The sequence below is a fragment of the Poecilia reticulata genome, linkage group LG10 (assembly GCF_000633615.1).
Source record: "Poecilia reticulata strain Guanapo linkage group LG10, Guppy_female_1.0+MT, whole genome shotgun sequence".
Lineage (NCBI taxonomy): Eukaryota > Metazoa > Chordata > Actinopteri > Cyprinodontiformes > Poeciliidae > Poecilia > Poecilia reticulata.
The window spans coordinates 7,945,372-7,964,665 of NC_024340.1; the positions used below are offsets into that span (position 1 = coordinate 7,945,372).

Consider the following 19,294-nt stretch of genomic DNA (forward strand, 5'->3'; position numbering starts at 1 on the left):
GTGTAAACCGTCCGTTTTTTTCTTCTCTTTCACAGTCTCCTGTGCGGAGCTCCGGCGGGGAGTGGTCGCTGTCGGAGCTCGACGTCCTGCTGCTGGCCGGAACCGTCGGCCACACGCTCAGCCTGGCGGCGAGCAGCTTCGTCGAAGAGGAGCACCAGACCTGGTACTTCCTGCTCAACACGCTCTGCCTCGCCGTCTTCCAGGATGTGTGCAGGAAGTACTTCAGGGAGCAGAAGGGCTCTGGAGACGAAGAGGAGCACCTCCTTCCGTCCAAGGATGGCCACTCCTCTTCTCACCCCAAGCAGGAGGTCGTCTCGGAGAAGTGGCTGGCGCTGGCCACGCCCCCCTTCACTCTGCTTTGCTGCCGGCTGCTTCGCTCCCTCAACCAGACAGGAGTTCAGTGGGCCCACCTCCCAGATGTCAGCCACTGGCTCAACAGGTTGGTTCTGTTGGACTAGTGATTAGATGAGCAGGTTCTGGTGTTGGTGGAAATTCTAAAATCAATCTGAAACGGCACCTATTACGGACAAAATAAAAAAGACCCAAAAATACAGGAGACTTGTGTTATTCCAGTTTGAGACTTAGTTCCTGTTTGTTTTAAAATTTATGTAGCTAAAATTAACGCATTCAAATGCCTTAAATTYGTTTTGAAATGTATGGTGAATTAAATACAATAACCACAGGCTTTAAATGTTGTTGTGGTGGGACTATTTAATCTAGCATATATAGTTTTTTTTTTTTCCCCTTGCTGGAGTTTTCTGGAATTATGCCCAGATATCATCACGTTCTGTGACTCTAGAAGGTTTATGCTGCCAGTAACTAGCTGCTAATACACCCTAGACAACTGGCTAGCTACACCCTATAGCTAGCTTGCTTTTCAGCATCTATCTTGGGTAAGGCAAATTTATCAGCAGTTGGCTGTACGATTTTGTTTTTAGTATGGAAGTGTTTAATTGCCAGAATTTACAAGAAAGTTAAGGATAAACAAAACTAATTTTAAAGATAAAAATACTTGCTATAAAGAAATAAAAAAATCTTATGAGATGAAAAAAACTTGTAATGAGAAGCTCATTATGAGATAGAAAAACTGATAAAAAGCTCGTTTTGACACAATAAAAAACTTAAAACAAGACAAACAACTCATAGCAAGATAAAAAAAACAAGATATAAAACTGGTTTTAGCAAGATAAAAATTTTGTTATATAAAAAAACTTGTTATATCCTCCTGACTACCAGGAAAAAAATATTGTCCAATCACCTTTTTTTTTTTAAATCCCACAGTCTTTGTAAGGTAATAAAAGGTTTTATGCACTTACTTTGTCTTTTCCCATAAAATGTGTAATTACTGATAAATGCCATTTTTATGAATTAGAAAAAGGTACATACAAAAGTCCCACCCCTTCACATGTGGTATCATTGAAAAGCCCTAAATGTCCTCTCCAGATACCAAAAGGAATTAATTCAGTAGAATGCAGGGGGTGGGAGATATTCAAGTTTAGAAATGTCCTCTACAGAGGACAAAAATGAACTTCTGGTAGTCAGGAGGATAATGGGATAAAGAAGAGTCATAACGAAATAAAAAAATAGTGATTTATAGCTTTTTATGAACAAAATATCCTGTTTAAGAAAGAGCTTGTACAGCATCAACCACCACTATGGCTGTAGAGAGCAGACCCCAGAAATCTGATATTTATTTATATTGTTTTCTGCCTTAAATTTTATTCAAGGTGGCATTTTAACGGTCTTACAAAGTCTTAAACTTTTTAAGCTAGTTTTTGAGAGCTGCAGATTCACTGAGATGACAATAGGACCGCCAGGAGAAGTCAGAGCATCTCCATTTTTTCAGATTGTCTCATACTGTCAGGAAATAGTGACAGTAAAAATCTAGATTTTTTTCCCTCCTATCTACTGCCTCTATATGTGTGTGCAAACACTAATTTGGGGCATTTCACACTTTCCTTTTATTCAATAGCAAAAGCTTAGCAGTGTAACTCAAACATTTAATGAGTGCTGAGCTTTTACTAGAGCTATGATCTAAATTTTCGCCTCATAAAATACAGCATATTACCATCTTTGTTTCATTGTGTGGATGTGTGGGAACCAAACCCTCCCAGCACAGCTCTCGGAGAAGGTGAGAGTCCGAAACCAGAGTCGATTCGGAACGAAAATAAAACGTGAACAGGCGTGATTTAATATTTAAGGCGAGAAATTCAGCAGCGGCTCTCTGGAATTAAAATAAAACAAACATACCGGCGACTCCAATTTAAGCCACACTCGGTTACAACGCAGCGGATGCATTTCTGCTGCTCCACCTCCACCCAGTCATAACATATCAGTGCAACCAGTCATTTTCTGTTCTTCAGGGGAGGATTTTCATCACCGGGAGATAAAAGGTTGTCAGACACTGTAGCTGTTTCAGTGCTAACGCACAGGAAGCTAATGCTGTAGCAACAGCTCATCTCGTCAATGTTTGCAAATGTAAATGTGAACACGGACCTACATCTGCTTTCTGCTGACACCGAAGCCGCTCTCTTCAGATGTGTGGTTTTTTTTTTTTCTTCCTACCCTCCACTTAGCATTTTGAGATAGCCGTCTGAGACTGTAGAAAGCCGTGATTTCACAGCGAAACTGTGACCGCTCAATTAATATTCCGACAACATAGTTTGTTCTTGAACACGCATCGCGTTGTGGAATAGAGATGCGGATTCTGACCTTTTCTCGGTCCGACGTTGCCCTTTTTTCCTCGCCCTACCTGCTCTACCGCCTCGCTTGGATAATGAGATCCAGGTAGTTGAGGGAGGGGAATATAAAAACAAACAAACAACAAAACACCCCAACTTCCACCGGCCATCTGATCCGGCTAACGGCTAACGCACGCGATTCCCGCGCGGCTTTGATGCGTCCTTTGAGGTCTTATTATTTCTAGCCTTGTGCTCGAAGTGGCGTAATTTCTTACCGGCGTGTTCCTAAATCCGGTAAACAGCTTTAAATGGTTGATCTTAAGGTTTTAACTGATGCTGCTGCTGGATGTGACTGACAGCGTTTCATCTCATAAATGCTCGGCGTCCATCCAGTCATCGAGCGGTTCTGCTTTGATCGCTAAAAACTAAAATCGACAGGATCCTGTCTCGAGGTTGTGTAAATAAATGACTAAAGTCGGTTGGCCGTCCGCGCAAACAGCGTGAAATATGAATGAACTTCCGCTTGGAAACTTTGAAAGCTCTTCTTTTATATAAAACACGTTCTTTCTTTCTCACTTTTTTTTTGTTTGTTTATCTGTTTGTCAGCGCCGAACATAAGACGGTCCTGTCCCTGCTGTCCGCGCTCTGCTTGCTCCTCATCTTCCTCCTGGTTCAGAGACGCTGCTCGCTCGTCTCCAAGGTCGCCCTGGCGCTCGGACTCCTGGGCGTCTACAGCTACCGGGCAGCTGTCGGCAATGTCCTGTTTCCCTGGCAACGCTCCGGCCGAGCCGCGTCCAAGTAAGTTGTTCTTTTTTTTTTTTTTTTTTTCTGGCCCGCAGGAATTTGATTTCATTCCTTTGCAACAACGTGCAACTTTTACCCGCCCCAATGACAGGAACCTGATTTAAAGAGAAGCGCCTTAATGCACCGTGATGCAGATGAGTTATGGAAGCCATAATGTGTGTCATCCGGGACAAACACCGAGACCACATCATTAACTGAGATGATGAACTACTTAACACTTGTGTGTGTTTTTGTTGCTTGTTTTTTTTGTTTTTTTTTTTCTATCTACGGTAAATCCTGCTGCTCCAAGGTCTCTTCCAGTCATAAAATAAAAAAAAAAACTACAAAAAATCTGACGGTGTTTTAAATTAAACTGATTACACACACCAGCGCGGCAGTGACTGTTGATTTAAATTGGCAGCCAACAAGAAGTGCCTTACTATCCACAGGCTTCTTCTTCTTCTTCTTGTTCTTGTTCTTCTTGTTCTTGTTCTTCTTGTTCTTGTTCTTGTTATTCTTGTTCTTGTTCTTGTTCTTCTTCTTCTTCTTCTTCTAGTCAAAGTCACAGCCCCACTTTTTTTTCTCTCCCTCCTGACTGGTGTAATTGATGAATTTGAAGTTTAATTTTTCCTACACAGAGCAGTGAGCTGCTTAGCGTAGTGAGCGTAGCAGAGATTAACTCGTATTTTATAGAGATAGATTACACACGGAGTGATTTATTCCACGCGTTTGTGTTTGTGCTTTTTCGATAATTACGGATGAAAAGCGCTGCATCCCGCCACAGACTGGAGTTTGAGTCAGTAGACAGCTACCTGAAATCCTTGAAAGAGCTTAAATTTTAATGAGGTGTTTTAAAGGTTTGGGAGGTGTTTGATTTCAGGGTAAAGTCCATGAAGGTGCTTGATATTCTAGTTTGGTAATAAAGTCCAATCTAACATTTGATTAAAGTATTATGTAGTGTCATGTAAAATCGACTTTTTCGAGCTTTACATCATGTTATGATATTATTCGATCAACAAAAACATACTTGGAGTGTTACCTTGATCTTTTTTTTATGCATGTGTTAGAAATATTTTAATCTCCCATGTTAAGCCAAGCTCCGCCTTCAAGACACAGCTCCTCCTCAGGGCTGCAGTTTCCAAACTTCCAAGCTTAGGCCTCACAGAGCAGCCCTCCACCGCCTCTCCTCCACCGAGCTCCTTCAGACTAGCAAGCAGCAATTAGCAAACACCTGTAGAGCTGCACATCTCATTATACCGTCTACTTCTCAGAGTATCGCTGGTAAAAACATTAAAGGGTTAATAGAGAAGCCACAACTTCCTGAAGGCGGAGTTTCAGAAAGGGCAGGAGCTTCTTAAAGAGACAGAGGTCAATATCTGATACTACAATCCACATTCAAATGTTGCATCACTGTCACATGACCAACCCTCTCCCCTTCACCTCTGGAAACAGCAACAAGATGGAAATAAATATTGGGTTAGTCCAGACTGATACTGATATGTAAAGAAAAAATAATATCCTCAGCAAATATCGATACATCCCTACTCCATATGTCCCACCTTTAACTTGTTAAAGATTGATCTATACAGATTGATCTGCATGACAAACAGTAGCTCTAATTGTTCATATTTAAATTTGTCAGCATGAATTACACTCCCTAAATTTCTTAACTCAGCTCTTTAAAGGGCCCTCTGCTCCCTTCTATTATTAAAAAAACAAATCCTGCGTGGAGTTAGCTTTTTTTTTTTTTTTTTTTTTTTTGATGTTGCAAACACCCTCTGGCGCGTAAGAGCAGAAAGAGCCGTCCCTCCTACATGCCCGAGCAATAATCAAGCATACTAGGTGCATAATCATGCTAATTTCCCCCCACTAGATGATAAAACAATTCATCTTGTGCCAGCCCTTCAGTGTCCAGTGCTTTCAGGAGAGTTTCTGTGTGCTTGAACTCTCATCCTGACTCGTGGCTTATGCTAATGAGAGCTATATCTAAATTCATGTATACACCTGTGCCGTATTTACATAATATCTTCAGTGTTTACTAGATGTTCTCAGCATAGTGAGCCCGGTTGCTAAGTGCTATATTTCACTCCTCCGACACTAGTTAGGCTCAGAGTTATCGTCGGCTGAACCCCGTCAGAAAAATAATGAGCGTTCAGGGTTGCGCGCGGCTTTCCTGTCTACTTTTTATGACCTTTCTTCATCTCCCTCCGGTACCTGGCCCTTTCTACCCTCTTTTTTTTATTTTTTATTCCGCTCTCTTCGACAGTCTCTTCAACCTGCTCTGCTAATTAACAGCTCACCCTCTCACCCCGTTCACCGACAGCTGACAAAGCCACGCGGAGTCTGCGGCTGCTTTTGATGATTGACGAGGCCTGAGCCAGATATCGAGCTTTTTATGTCGACCTCGAGACGCTGATTATTACAGCGCTGCTCTTCACAGGTTTTATTGTAGATTTAGACAAACGTCAAGTCTTCACGTTTCTGAGAACGCGACGAGCAGTTCATCGCAAGAGCAACAGTACGGGAGGGTGGAGGAGCACGCTGTCCTGCGGCAACACGTTGGGCTCAGCTGCGGATGCACCGATCCACTTTGTTCGCATCCAATACCGATATCAATATCTGAGGTTTAGCGCTGGCCGATACGATCCAATAACAAAAAACTTTGTAGAATTAACTTGAAATGTTTCTTTTTTTTTATTTTTTAATGCAAACATAAATGTACTCATTTATAAATGTATTTGCTGTACTGGTGAAGAGTTAGCAATGTCTTCACAAGCTTGAATAAACTTGCAAAAATAACACGGTTTTAATTTCTTAAGTCAACCCAATTAGGTGTACAGCAGTTTATGTAAAATAAATAATAACCCTGAAACTGACCAACATGGAGAAATAAACTTCCACAGCAAACCTTCTCTTCAAATGGTTCAGAAAGTACAATTAGAAATGTAAAATAAATGATGAAACATGACATCAGAGCACAAAGCATAGAATTGGAGCGAATAGATACTGTATGTCCTTATGGATCTTGCACATCATCACAATCTAGAATTTCATCGCTCCATCTCTGGACTCAGCTGCACCATAGAGCAGCGATCAGTTTTAGATCTGGTGCGAAGTTTAAATGTATCTATGTATTTATAGCTTCAAACGATGCATTTAAACCGTTCTTCTCCATTGTGGAATAATTATGATAGCAAATAACTTCCATAGATTAAAAAAAAAGTCGAACAAGTTTCAATCGCAGCTCAAAATAAACATCCACCCTAAGTAATATCCGTTGAAGACTCTTAATAGTTTCATCTCAGCCACATGATTTTTAGAAGCTTCTGGTGTAATTCTGCACTGAATAAACACAAAAGCTTACCAAATATTCTGTCTAGTTTCTAGTATAAATACATAAGTACCCTTGAAATAAGACACAACTAACTTACAAATAACTTTTCAGGAATATAGCGGCTTTTTTTTTTTATATCTCAATACTAACTGAATATTGAGGTAAAATTTCTAGTTTTAGAAATAAACACGTTATAAGTGTTATTTCACTCATAACATGGGGAAAATGTCTTGTTATAAGTTAAATTATCTACCACTGGAACTGGGCCTTTTTTAAAATCAATATCATGGAATTATTGACTTAAAACAATAAGTCCTGATCAGATCGCAATTGGTCCTTTAAAGATCAGAGATCGGCAAGAAAAACGCAATCGGTGCATCCTGAGTCTGTGGTTCTATTCACTAGTAAATTAAGATGAAGAAACAACGTTTGCTGTCGCCAACGCTTTTCAGTTTAAGTTTTAATTGGCTCATTTTATTTGTATGGGAATATATCACTGAGAGAAGGGGCAAAAAAGAAAAAATAATTACCATTCCACCTGCATGAGCCTCCGGTGTTTCAGGCCAGATTTGCTCTGTTCTGGAGTTGTGCTTGGGATGAAACAATTGGATATTTCAGCAGAACAGTGATCCCTAACACACACACACACCAACGGGCTTTGGGATGGATAAAGAAGGATGATATCGAGCTTTTAGACAGCCCTGACCTCACCTACATTAAAATTTATGGACTTTGCTGTAAAGCCAGGTCAGTGCCAGAAAAACCAACTGTAGCGTTTCAGTCAAAACGGATGAGTAGACGTCCGCCTCTCCTTGAAAATGTGGTTAGATTTCGATACAGCAGGAGGGTCAGTCTCAGTCTCTGTTGTGAAACATGTTTTTCACAACACTTTCTTTCTATCGCTGTGTAAAGTGGATGTGTGGGAAGAAACTTTGCATGACTATCTGTTTTTTCTTTTTTTTGTGGATTTCTCCTTTTCCAAATCCACCTGACACCTCCCTGACTCCCTCCTCTCTCTCTCTCTCTCTCTCTCTCTCTCTCTCTCTTCCTCTCTGTACCAGCTGCCTTTTTGCTTTGTTGTATCTTTCTAAACAGCAAATGGATTTGAGAACAGGAAGTGTTACTCATTTTGAAAAGGCTACAAGAGGCAGACTGAAGGATTTGCCTTTTCTTTTGTTCTCCTGCTTTTTCCTACATGCAAATAATCCATGCAGAAGTATTCGTAGCGTCTAGAGCAGTGGTTCCCAACCCCCGGTCCGTGGACCGGTACTGGTTCGTGGACCAATTGGTACCGGGGGCCGTGCAAGAAATAATTAAATATTTCCGTTTTTTGTATTGAGTCTGGAGGATCTTTTATTTTGAAAAACCTTTAACCGGATTCTCTCGGTTCCGGTTGCGTGCCAACACTGAGCCCACAAGCACCAAAATGAGTAAGAAACAGATCAGATGTCTTTGTAAAGTTTCTTTGCAAAGGGGAAAAGGCCCAGAGAAGAGACAGGAGAATGGATTTATCCCGGACCGGTAGGTGAGTCCCACATTACAAGCCCGCTCTGCATAACATGCGGCGACCGGYTGCTAGTGAGGCAATGAAGCTTCAAGCTGCTTCGCCACATAGAGACCAAGCAGGCTGTGGATATAAGCAACACTTCGGGTGTCACTGTCTCTCGTCACTCCCTGATGGGACCGTCTCGTTGAAGTGAAACAAGCTCAGGGCTCCCGTTAGTCATTATCCTGAGTTAAAATTTTCATGAAAGTAAAATGTTCGTTTTTGTGGAGTATCTGTATCTTATTTTGAAGGGATATGTAAACGTTACCATAGCCACCAGAGTCAGAGAGCGTTTGGGCAGTGGTCGACAGGAGATGAGTAGAGCTTGTGAGTCTTAAGTCTGAAGGAGGATTTAAGAATGTCAGCCGATTCTCCAAACCTCTGTGACCACAGAGCTGATAAAAGTCCAACAGGTTCGATCGGTTCGTGTCTCCAAGGCAGGAGCAACACAAACCGATTCCAGTCACGAACATCCCGATTCCAGAGGATAATCCAGTAAAACCCCCAAAATAGCATATGAGAATTTAGAATAACCAAACACGGATGACTATGTAGAAGCAATAGTGATAGTTTGTGGAGTCATTTTAAGAGATAAAACACGTAACAAAAAGAAAAGGCGGTTGATAAAAGACGAAGGGAGCAGCCGCTCTATTTGCTGCACTATGATTTGGAGGTGAATATGTTTTTTTATAGTTAACATTTTTAACTGAATAAACATATATAATAATGACCTTTACATATAATAATAAACATTTCCGCATATCATCTCTGATGTCCACCGGACTCACAGTTGCGCGATATGTTTGGGATTCTCCTCTGTTCTTACGTCACCGCACTTTCTGATTGGCTACTTGTCACATTCAACAGGTTGTGTTCTCGTTCCCAGTCAGGGAAAACCCCACAGGCTGCGATAAAAAGGCAAAGACGATGCAAACTGGGTATATTCAGGATTTAGTGGGAACACCAACATGCAGAAGCCTTATCTGACGGTTCATCCCCCCGACCCCCAGGCCACAGCAAAATATTCCAAGTCTTGACCGGTCCGCGGTAATAAAAAGGTTGGGGACCACTGGTCTAGAGCATTTCCACGTTCTGCCATGCTACAACCGCAAAGTTCAGCGTGTAATGTGATAAACCAACTCAAACGAGTGCATGATCTTTAAAGCAACAGTATGTAACTTTTAGAAAACATTTTTTCTTTCTCACTTTGTTGTATAAGACAGTTAATCTGTGAAAAAAATTTAGCTCCTCTGTTTTTTCCCGGCACTAACTGCAGTAATACACCACTCGGTCACAAACAACCAATCAGAGCCAGGAGGAGGGTGTTAGCGCCGTCGGTCAGGCTTTCAGACAGCAGAATGCTAAAGCTAGTTAGCATACTCACAAATGATGGCAGATAAACATTTTTTCTGTTACGGTAAGTTGTTTCTCTGCCATTAGCACATTTAGCAATGTGTTCATGAGCATGATTGACAGCTCATGAACCCTCCCCCTGGCTCTGATTGGTTGTTTTTGACCAGGAGCTGTGCTTTGTTTTTCTTTTTTTTACAGATTGCTATAGTAGCTCAAGTGGAGCAGATTACGTGTCTCATGCTACGCTGTCACGATACGGTGACAGTTTTAACACGTTAAAAAAAAAAACAGATTAAGAAAAAATATATATACTGTGGCTTTAAGTGTTGGTGCAACACTTTCGTTTCTGTTCGTCTGCTCCTGAGCTACAAAGTAGCTCATCATCATCAGAGTGTGAATGAATGAATGAATCGTAGTGGAAAGAGCTTTGGAGTCCTCTGACTTGAGAAAGTGTGATATAAATACAGATCAGTTACCTTTTTTTTTTTTTTTTTTGCCAATTTTTTTGTAGGCCCTAGGTTAATATTAAACCAGCTTATATTGTTGTAACATGATGAAAAGCTCAAAAAAGTGAATTTTACATAATGCTGCCCCTTTAAACATTGACAATAACTGCAGCAGAAACAAACAGAAACACACAGTAAAGGTCACAAAATGTGTTTCTTGGGAACAAATGTTCCAGCAGGAAGTCGCTCCACATCAAAGCAGCCGGAGCTGCCAGAACCTCTGTACATCACAACCAATTTCTGGTGCATTGTTACCAGGTATAAAGTCCACAACAAGCCTCCACGGTCCGCGTTTGTGTTTATGCATTTACACCTGCACAAAAACACAACATGACCCATTTTACCTCGGCCCGCTTGATCCAGAGAGCGACTGGTGGTGCTGCTCCCCCAATTTAAAAATATGCATGCATACAGATCCCGCTTAAAAATGGAAATGTATTCAAACTTGTCTCAAAACACCTGTGAACTCTCACAGACACACGTACTGATGCGCACGCACACACACACACACACACAGCACACTCCAAGGATTCAGCTTTATTACCCAAGCGGTAAACCACTTTAGAGCCACATTTCAAAGACGATTCGGCGTTACCAGCAACCTCAGTGAAAACCTTTTAACAAAGGATCGTCCTCCATTTACTCTCTGCATTATCTGTGATTGCTGAGTGTGCTGTAACCAGGTTACAGCCTCGGAAAAGGAGGTCGTCCTCCTTATAAATCTAACATGAGGCTAAAGGGAAGAAGAAATGACATCGCCGCCGAGGTTTCGCAGGTATCCACCAAGTGGCTCCAAGGACTAATTAGATGTTTTTCTGCAGCCGTTGTTTTAAAGTCCCACTTACCCCCCAGTTGTCACTTGGGCGTGTTCGGCTTTGTCCCAAATAGGAGGAGGAGGGGATTCTGGGGGGGTGTGGTGTCTGCCTGTGGCGCTGAATTTCCTGCTCTGGCTGATTTGCAGTAAGTGCCAGCCTGATGCGGGTGATTGATGAAGGGGCTATGCCAAACATGTTAAGGGGATTGGACATGGTCTTACCTTTTCCTTATCCGCCTGCTGGTGGAACACCGGCGCTTGTTACCAAGGTAACCAGAAATCCAGGCAACTCGACAAGCTTCTATTTTCCGTCCTCTGTTACTATTAAGATAAAAGAAAGCATTAAGCTGATCAGACGAGGGTGATTAATCTCCTTGTCTTTAATGTCTGCAGTTGCCAAAAACATCCTCTTGAACCTCTTTTTTTCTTTTTTTGTCAAACTACTTGTCTACGAATAAATTATAAATGGAAGGAAACTGTTTTTGTAAAACAACAAACATGCTCAACCCTTCTCCATTGTACATTTGCTCTCTTCCTATTTCTATTTGATAACTATAAAAACAATAAAAACAAACCAGTTAGTATCTAGGCACTGTTCTTAAACTTTTTTTTTTTTTTTTTAGTTAAGTATTTTTATGAATTAAAGAGATAAACATGATCAAAGCTGCTATATTTAGTTTTATTGAATGTCATTATTCCGAAGCTCTGGGTTTCCATTTTATTTGGTTCGGTTTGTCATATGGGCTCCCTGACTTTCATAAACAAACCAACATATAGAGCTGTGAAATAGGGGTGGGCATTTATCATTTATCTCAATACATTTATGAGAAGAATTTTGATTTATCGTCATAAATTTAACTTATCAATGGTAAATAAAAAAACAAAACTGATAGAATGTTTGGAAGTGTTAGTTTCCATGAAAACATCAATAAATATGATTAAATGCATAGTTGTAGGGCTGTTGTAAACGATTATTTTAGTAATCGAGTAATTTATAGATTTTTCTTACGATTAATCGAGTAATCGGATAAAAACGATTATGAAATAAAATATTGGTAAATCTTCCATAACACCAGTGTTACTATCGGATATCAACATCAGTCTATTTTTTCCACATTTGAGCTTCCCTACCAGTTACTTTTTTGTAGACCGGGGGAGCAATACGGGATATTTACGGCTCCTCGGTTCAGAAACTCATCTACCAGCCATGTTCCGCCTCCCGTTTGTTCAGACCGGGATGATATAAGTTTATTGTGCGGTTCGTCCGTAAAGCTGCTCTTACCCTGTAAGCATCAACCCTCAGCCGCCCGCCGTGTTCAGTCTCTCCGCTCACCTGTATAAATCCTCCTCAGCTTCTTCCCGCCGTTCAACCAGCAGCTCCGGAGCAGAAAGGCTGCCAAACTCCCGGCATCGCGTCGGTCATTTTAAGGATGTTTATTGGTCCCACAAAAACGATGAAAACCCGGAATTATCACCAATCAGTAAAATCCCCGCGGGCCGAACTTGAAGATTGGACGTTATGCCGCTAACACGTAGCTTCCGTCAACAACTCAGAGGCGGAAGTCAGAGCTCCGCTCAACGCAAATAATGTTCCGGCTGAAACACGGTGCGCTAAATGATAAAACATAAATTAACGAAGCTTCGAGGCAGGTAAATTTTCCTCGAGGAATTTTAATAATCGAGGTACTCGAATCACTCGAGGAATCGTTTCAGCCCTACATAGTTGTGTGCAGTTTAGTGATATAAATATAATTTTTTTAATTTAAGTAGCATCCAGAAGAAGCCTATTGTAAATGGAGATATTCTTCAAGAATAACATTTGCGTTTTTGGCGTTACGAATGATGTGCCATTCAGTCACAGTTGTATGGTTACCTAAAAAATGACATAAGGTTTCTGTAAATAAAAACCAACAAATGCATGAAAATTGGAAACCAAACTGCAAAAGGTGTTGACTATGAATATGCTGCCTTTATTTTGACTAATGGTGACATATTTTTAAGTAACTAAATGCAATGAGAAGTGAAACTTAAGCAAGTAAACCTCAGCTGAGGCTAAAAGAAGAGCAATTTATCCAGAATGTTGAGTTTTGGTGGTAGGTATTTATTTACAGCTGAACTGCTGTGCTCACACAGCAAATTAAAAAGTATTAAATGATTTGGTGTTAGTAGACTTTGTGCAAAAGCAGAGTTAATTTTACACTTAAAGAGTCACATTCTGTTTATGCAACTCTGGGGTGTATATTATTAGTAGTTAAAATCCAGTGTTAAAACAAAGTGTTTCCGTATCAAATCTAGAGGTGTTAAAATAGAATCAATAACTCTTTACTTCTTTACTCTGAACTCCACCAGCGGCTCTTAAAACTGAAGGAGTTAATTCATTGACTCCGCCCCACAATCACAGATTCCCACAGAAGCGAAGCGACAGAAGCCAAGTCATTTCAGGACTATTTACTTTCCACCTGTCTGAGTTATTTACTGCGCTTGGTAAGTTATTTTTTTTTATTCTGAGATGGTTTATAACTATTATTTTGAGTTGAGCTCAACCTGTATGATAGACGTCATTTTCGCCACATGGCTCGGTGTTAGCATATTTAGCTTAGCATGCCGAATGTTAGCGGAGTATAAGTGTTGGAAAAAATCAACCCGGTGAACATTTAATCAAATTATTGTCTAACTTGAACAGATCCGTAATATTCTGGAGTATGTTTTTCATGATGTTGAACGTTTACATGCATATTGGTCAGATTTATCAACCTTTCTGGTCGATTTTTTTTCCTTTGAAAAAATGTAAAAGGCTTTTTCACGTTGAGAGCATTATTCCCGCTGTTGTCTTATTATATACGTTTTGCAGCATGTTTTAATCCTTTTATATCCTTTTTGTATATATTAGAACCAAGTCTGGTTGAGGATGAATCGCCAGTCGTCAGCCTAACCTCCCCCTCCCGATCCTTCCATGGATTCTTCGAAGATTAAAGCTCCAAAAAATGATTATGTAAGTGTTAATATCTCTGAAACCCTAAATTTCTGTAATTGAGGCTTGCTGTTAGAGTTGTAGTAAAAATTTATTCCTTCGTTCCATTCCTCATTGTTATGTTTTTTGTTTGTTATGATCCAGAGACAGACACTAGCTGTCCTACTCWSWGAGTAGGACAGCTAGTGTCCTACTCTCTGAGTAGGACATGCTCCTCTACTGATGCAGTAGAGGAGCATGTTGGCGTCTCCGGCCAAACTTCACAAACAGCCCAACAACCTGAAGACAATCTGTTGGTGAGTGGACATCTCTCTGGTGGAGTGCAGAGAGAAACTGTCTCTCATCAACAGAAACTGGGGAAGAAATGATGGATCTGATTATCAGGTTGGTCTGTTATGTAATGTACATATCTGGTAATCTACCTGTTAAATGAAAATATGCTCTGTCATATTGCATGAACTGCATTGCATTGATAGAGGCTTTACTTTCTCCACCTTGTACTTTGAATAATTTTATGCATATGGTATTGAAGAAAAATGTATTGAGCATGCTGCATTTTGTATTGCACAGCTGATATGTCAGACCTTTTAATAAGCGATATGTGAATGAAAGCGACATGTGAAACATGCACATTATTCCACATTGTAATTTGTTTTTTAATTATGGTGCACGTTTTGAAATAAATGCATTTGAGAAAATCATTGCCTCTTTATTAAATGTTTATTTTCCAAAGAATTTTTAAATGTTCAAAACGATAACGTACCTATTTAATATTAATTACAAATAACTCTTAAGAAGTTAAAGAAGTACTCTGAGAGTTAATATTAAGATCTAACACTGAATTAGTGTTAGTAAGTGTTAAATTATTAACTCCAGCAGATTTGATATTTGACACTTTATAAGAGTTCAGGTACCAACTCTCCAAAAAGAGTTAAATTAACACTTTTTGGTGTGGACTCATATAGACACTTTAAAAGTGTTGAAATCAAATCTGACAGTGTTAATCTGGGCCTCCTGGATTTGCTGTGCAGCTGGAGGAAAACGCAGTCAGGACTAATTTTAGGAACARTAGCTTGAATTTGCATAAGAATGCCCATATAAGGAGACATTGTTGTATCTACTGTTGCAAGTAAAAAACTAAATCAAAATAAAGAAAATTTTGGTAAATACATATTTGTATTTGTGTTCTGGTTATGGTTCTCAGCACAAAATTAATGACGGTTGCTTATGTGGGCCTTTTGGGGAGAAATAAATGCTGACCCCCTGGTTTAGATATATTAAAGCATTTGATAACTTTTATTAGCACGTCGTTTAGCACGGTTAGCATTGTTAACTGCAGCAGTGTTGAAATATAGGCTGTCTTGACTCAGCAGTTTCCTTGAGGCTGTGGACATTTTCAGATTTGGCACGGTGAAAATTTAAAAGAATAAAACATCACAACAGGAAAAAATAAATAAAAAATTCACTCAAAAAAAATCTACTTTTTTTGTAAAAACCCGTCAATGACCACATCTGATCCTTGAGATTTCACATTTTTACCGCTTGGCATCGCCCACTTCCAACCCAGCAGAAAAACGCAACCCAAAACAGAAAATCAAGCCCAAACTGTTGCCAGCGTTGATATAAATAACCCATTCTGAAAGTCTGCATCTCCTACAGTGAAGAGCTTTAGTCTGATTTGAAATTCTGATCATAAATGACGTTTCTTTTTTTCTCCCTATCCGAGGGATGGAAACGATTCTGTTTTTGAGACATTGTCTGTGTAGAATCCCCTAACAAGTTAAAGTATGATCTAGTGATTAATGATACATCTAGGCAGCAGTTATTACTCTATCTGCTTTAATGAATGTTTAATGCTCTATCTTGCTGGATGAATTTGATTGTGGCAGTGCCTGCAAAAGGACTCGAGTTCAGCAGTAACAGAGTAACAAAATATTCCCTTGATGAAATCTTTTGAACTGTTATTTTGTTAGAAAGATGAACCTGGACATAACTTTCCAAACATCATCAGCCTCCTTATTGTCTATGCTCTGATAGAATACCTTTTGTAACCCTTTTTGTTGTTCTGAAAATAGCAAAAGAAAGATATCTCTGCCAATATGTTGGAGCAACGACTTCCTGTTCATTGCAGTATCTGGACTCTTGCGCTTTGGAAGCAAAGCGCAAGTCAGACAACATTTGTCTTTCTGACAGTGCTGCGCAAAAATATTCACTCCCCTTGAAACTTTTCAGAGTTTTTTTGTCCTTATGTAACAAACAGAAGCTTTTGTGCGTTCTATTGGGATTTTATGTGATGGACCACATTTCTATTGACTGTACAGTTAAAACTTCTGCCACGGACTCAAGTCTTATGATTTTCTTTCTGTGTCGTTCTGTTTTTAACTCCCATCCGTCTTCCGTGTCGCCTGGACGCCTCGGTTTTCTGTTGCTTTGCATTCTCCTTTGCTCTTCTGTACACACCAAATTAGGGCTGTTGTAAACAATTATTTCAGTTATGTAGTAATCCATCAATTATTCTGACAATTTATCGAGTAATTGAATGAAAAATTTGATACAATAACATATTCTTTAATCTTCTATAACAGCTGTATTAACATCGGATATCAGTATTGGGCCCAAATTTTCATTTTGGTGTATCCCTAATAATTGCTTTTCCCTAGCTTAGAAAATTAACCCATAACAATAATAATAACTTATTTAAGTCATCCTGGACCAAAATGGCATAAAATCTGAAATTTGTCAATTAAAAAGTAAAAATAATTCAGCAGCGGACTCGATGACACTTTTTAATGTGTATACTCCAGGTTTTAGTATAAGTATTCATCTTCAGTGAGTTTAAAAGATGAACTCTCACTTTGCACAGCCATCTGCAGCTTTTATGTCCATGTTGRCGGCGGGATTTGGCACATTTGTCACACTCAGAAACACATCTGCCAGTTTGTACCGCCATAATACGCTCCGCCACCCATTAGTTGCAACCAGGATGGTAGGAAATTTATTTTCCGTAAAGCCACGGTTTGTCTGCTAAGAATCAGCTTCAGCACCTGCCGCGCACTTCTCCGCTTCAACTAGGCAGCAGGGTTATACTAGCTTTGGTTTTGTCATTATGGTTTAGCTTTATTTCCTTGAAGCATTTTGTTTATCTAATTCAGTTAGTTTTAATTGGTCTTTAGAGTGTGTTTGCTAGTTTTTGTTTATTATTATTTGTTAAATATTTAGTTTTAGTTTAATTTAGGTGCAGAATAGTGATTATGTGGAAGAATACTGAGTTATGAATACAGCAGAAGATACCATATTCAATTATTATAGAACCAACGACTGCTGTCCAACTTCTGCTGTCGCTATATTGCGCCTGAGTAAGTGCCGCCTGGAAGAGTACGGACCACCGTAATTTTCCAGCAACTGACGTAAACTGTTTGTGTGGGCAAAAAAATTCATTTCACATCAGTTTAAAAGGCTAATATATAAATTCATAAACACAAAAACGAAGTATATTATATCTATATAAAAGCATGCCATATAAACACATGATATAGTTCCACTTATAGTTTTTTCCCCTTTACTTAGGTTTATATTTATTTCCGTTAACAAAACCGTATTCTCAATTTCAGTTTTCATTATTTTGTTCGTTTTAGTTAACTATAGCACCCTTGCTAGGAAGCGTTGATGTTCTTCCCTGGAGAAACGCTATCCTATTTCAAGCAGACATTTTAAGGTTCTTGGTCCCCGGAAAATTGATGAAAACTCAGACATTTTCATAAGTAATAAAATCCCTCCGGAAACCCCAGACAGAACGTGAAAAGTGGATCCGGGAAAACAGATCCATCCTATTTTGTGCTAGTCGCGCTTAGTGTTTGTCTGCAATTTATTGGCGGAAGTGCGCAACAAACAGTCCTACCCAAATAGAAAATAGTAAAACATAATTAAGCTTCGAGGCAGATAATTTTCCTGGAGCATTTTTAATACTCAAGGTGGACAAATCAGTCAATGAATCGTTACGGCCCTGCTCTAAATTATACATCTTGCTTTCTTTAGAAAAGAAAACTCAACCCGTTTCACCTCAAATGAACCATCACACGACGGGGAGATCCAGTTGAAAGAAAACTTTCGCTGTCATTTTTTAAGGGCTTGTAGTTTGAGAAATTGTGTAAACAGCAATTAGCTTTAATTGCTTTGAGAAGGAGGACAGCTTGTACGTTTAGCTTGGGAAATGCCAAGCCCAAACAAGATCCCTTTCAGCTTTCAGAGTTTGGCAATCCCTAAGTGTTGGGGAACATGTGTATCGCTTCGGGCTAATTTACATTGATGTTCTTCATCAACATGCCAGTTCCAGAATGGCACAAATTTCTTGTATGCAAATGTCACATCGTGTCCACATCAATTTTTATATGTAGATGGTATGATGGCGTCAATAATGACGGCTTGTAATCACAGACGAGTGCTGTAGGTCAGATAAATTAGTATGTGATTTTCTCTCCCCACGCTAGTTATCATATTAATGGCACCAGCGCACATCCATCACCGTACAATCCAGCACAGGGCCTGGACTGCTTTTTTCCCCCCTTTGCATAAAATAATAATGAATGTTATCGGTAAAATATTGTTTGAGGAGTTTTGAATAAAGAACAGTGCTCAGAATGGAGCATATTACTCTGCTTCCTTCCTCACTAGGTACAGGTTTGCATAAGACACTGATTAATACTATATGTCTAATACTTGCTCAACTCCTTCAGGGTCAGTTATTACCCTGTAATACCCTTCGTGAGTTTTGACAACTGCAGTAGAAATCCTCTTTTTACTGTGTGTGGAGTGAAAAATCTTTAAAAGATGATTTTTCAAAATAAGGCTGCTGAGAATCATAAGTTTCAAGAAACAAATGCTTTTAATAACATCTGCAGATGGAGACACACTTGACAATGTCAGAGTAGGCTCTGATAAAAGTAAAGTTACATCCCAGATTTATAGTCTTCCACACACGTATGGTGTGAAAAGGGAAATTTTCTGTTGCTAGACATCCACTTCAATCGATTTCAAAAACAGCTCACAACCAGGTTATTTCAAAAACCACAATGAAGAAGGTGATATACAAAGATAGGTCAAAAGGGTGAAGGTGTGAACCACTAGAGTCAGAGACGTATCTCTTAAGTTGTTGTTCATTTTCTAAGAGCAAATTTCAAAATTCCCCTTCAGTCAGTCAAAGGTTTTTCTAGCTGACATTCTAGGTGGTAAAAAAAAACTAACCTTTAAGCTTAATACAGGTCAGGACTATCAGGAGAAAATGATCAGACATGATTTTAATTTGACAC

General features: G+C 39.6%; 1 protein-coding gene across 2 annotated transcripts in view; it reads left to right on the forward strand.

The window, feature by feature from the left end:
- Window positions 1-19,294, forward strand: part of pigg (phosphatidylinositol glycan anchor biosynthesis class G (EMM blood group)) — an 89,499-nt gene that overhangs the window by 42,312 nt on the left and 27,893 nt on the right. The window contains exons 9-11 of one of the 2 annotated variants that reach the window (XM_008419822.2): window positions 36-439; window positions 3,288-3,479; window positions 3,577-3,844. In XM_008419822.2, coding sequence (XP_008418044.1) covers window positions 36-439; window positions 3,288-3,479; window positions 3,577-3,589 — 609 coding nt within the window. In that variant the 3' untranslated portion in view covers window positions 3,590-3,844. Of the gene's footprint in view, window positions 1-35; window positions 440-3,287; window positions 3,480-3,576; window positions 3,845-19,294 lie in introns of those variants that run through there. The other variant, XM_008419820.2, reaches the window with a different exon arrangement.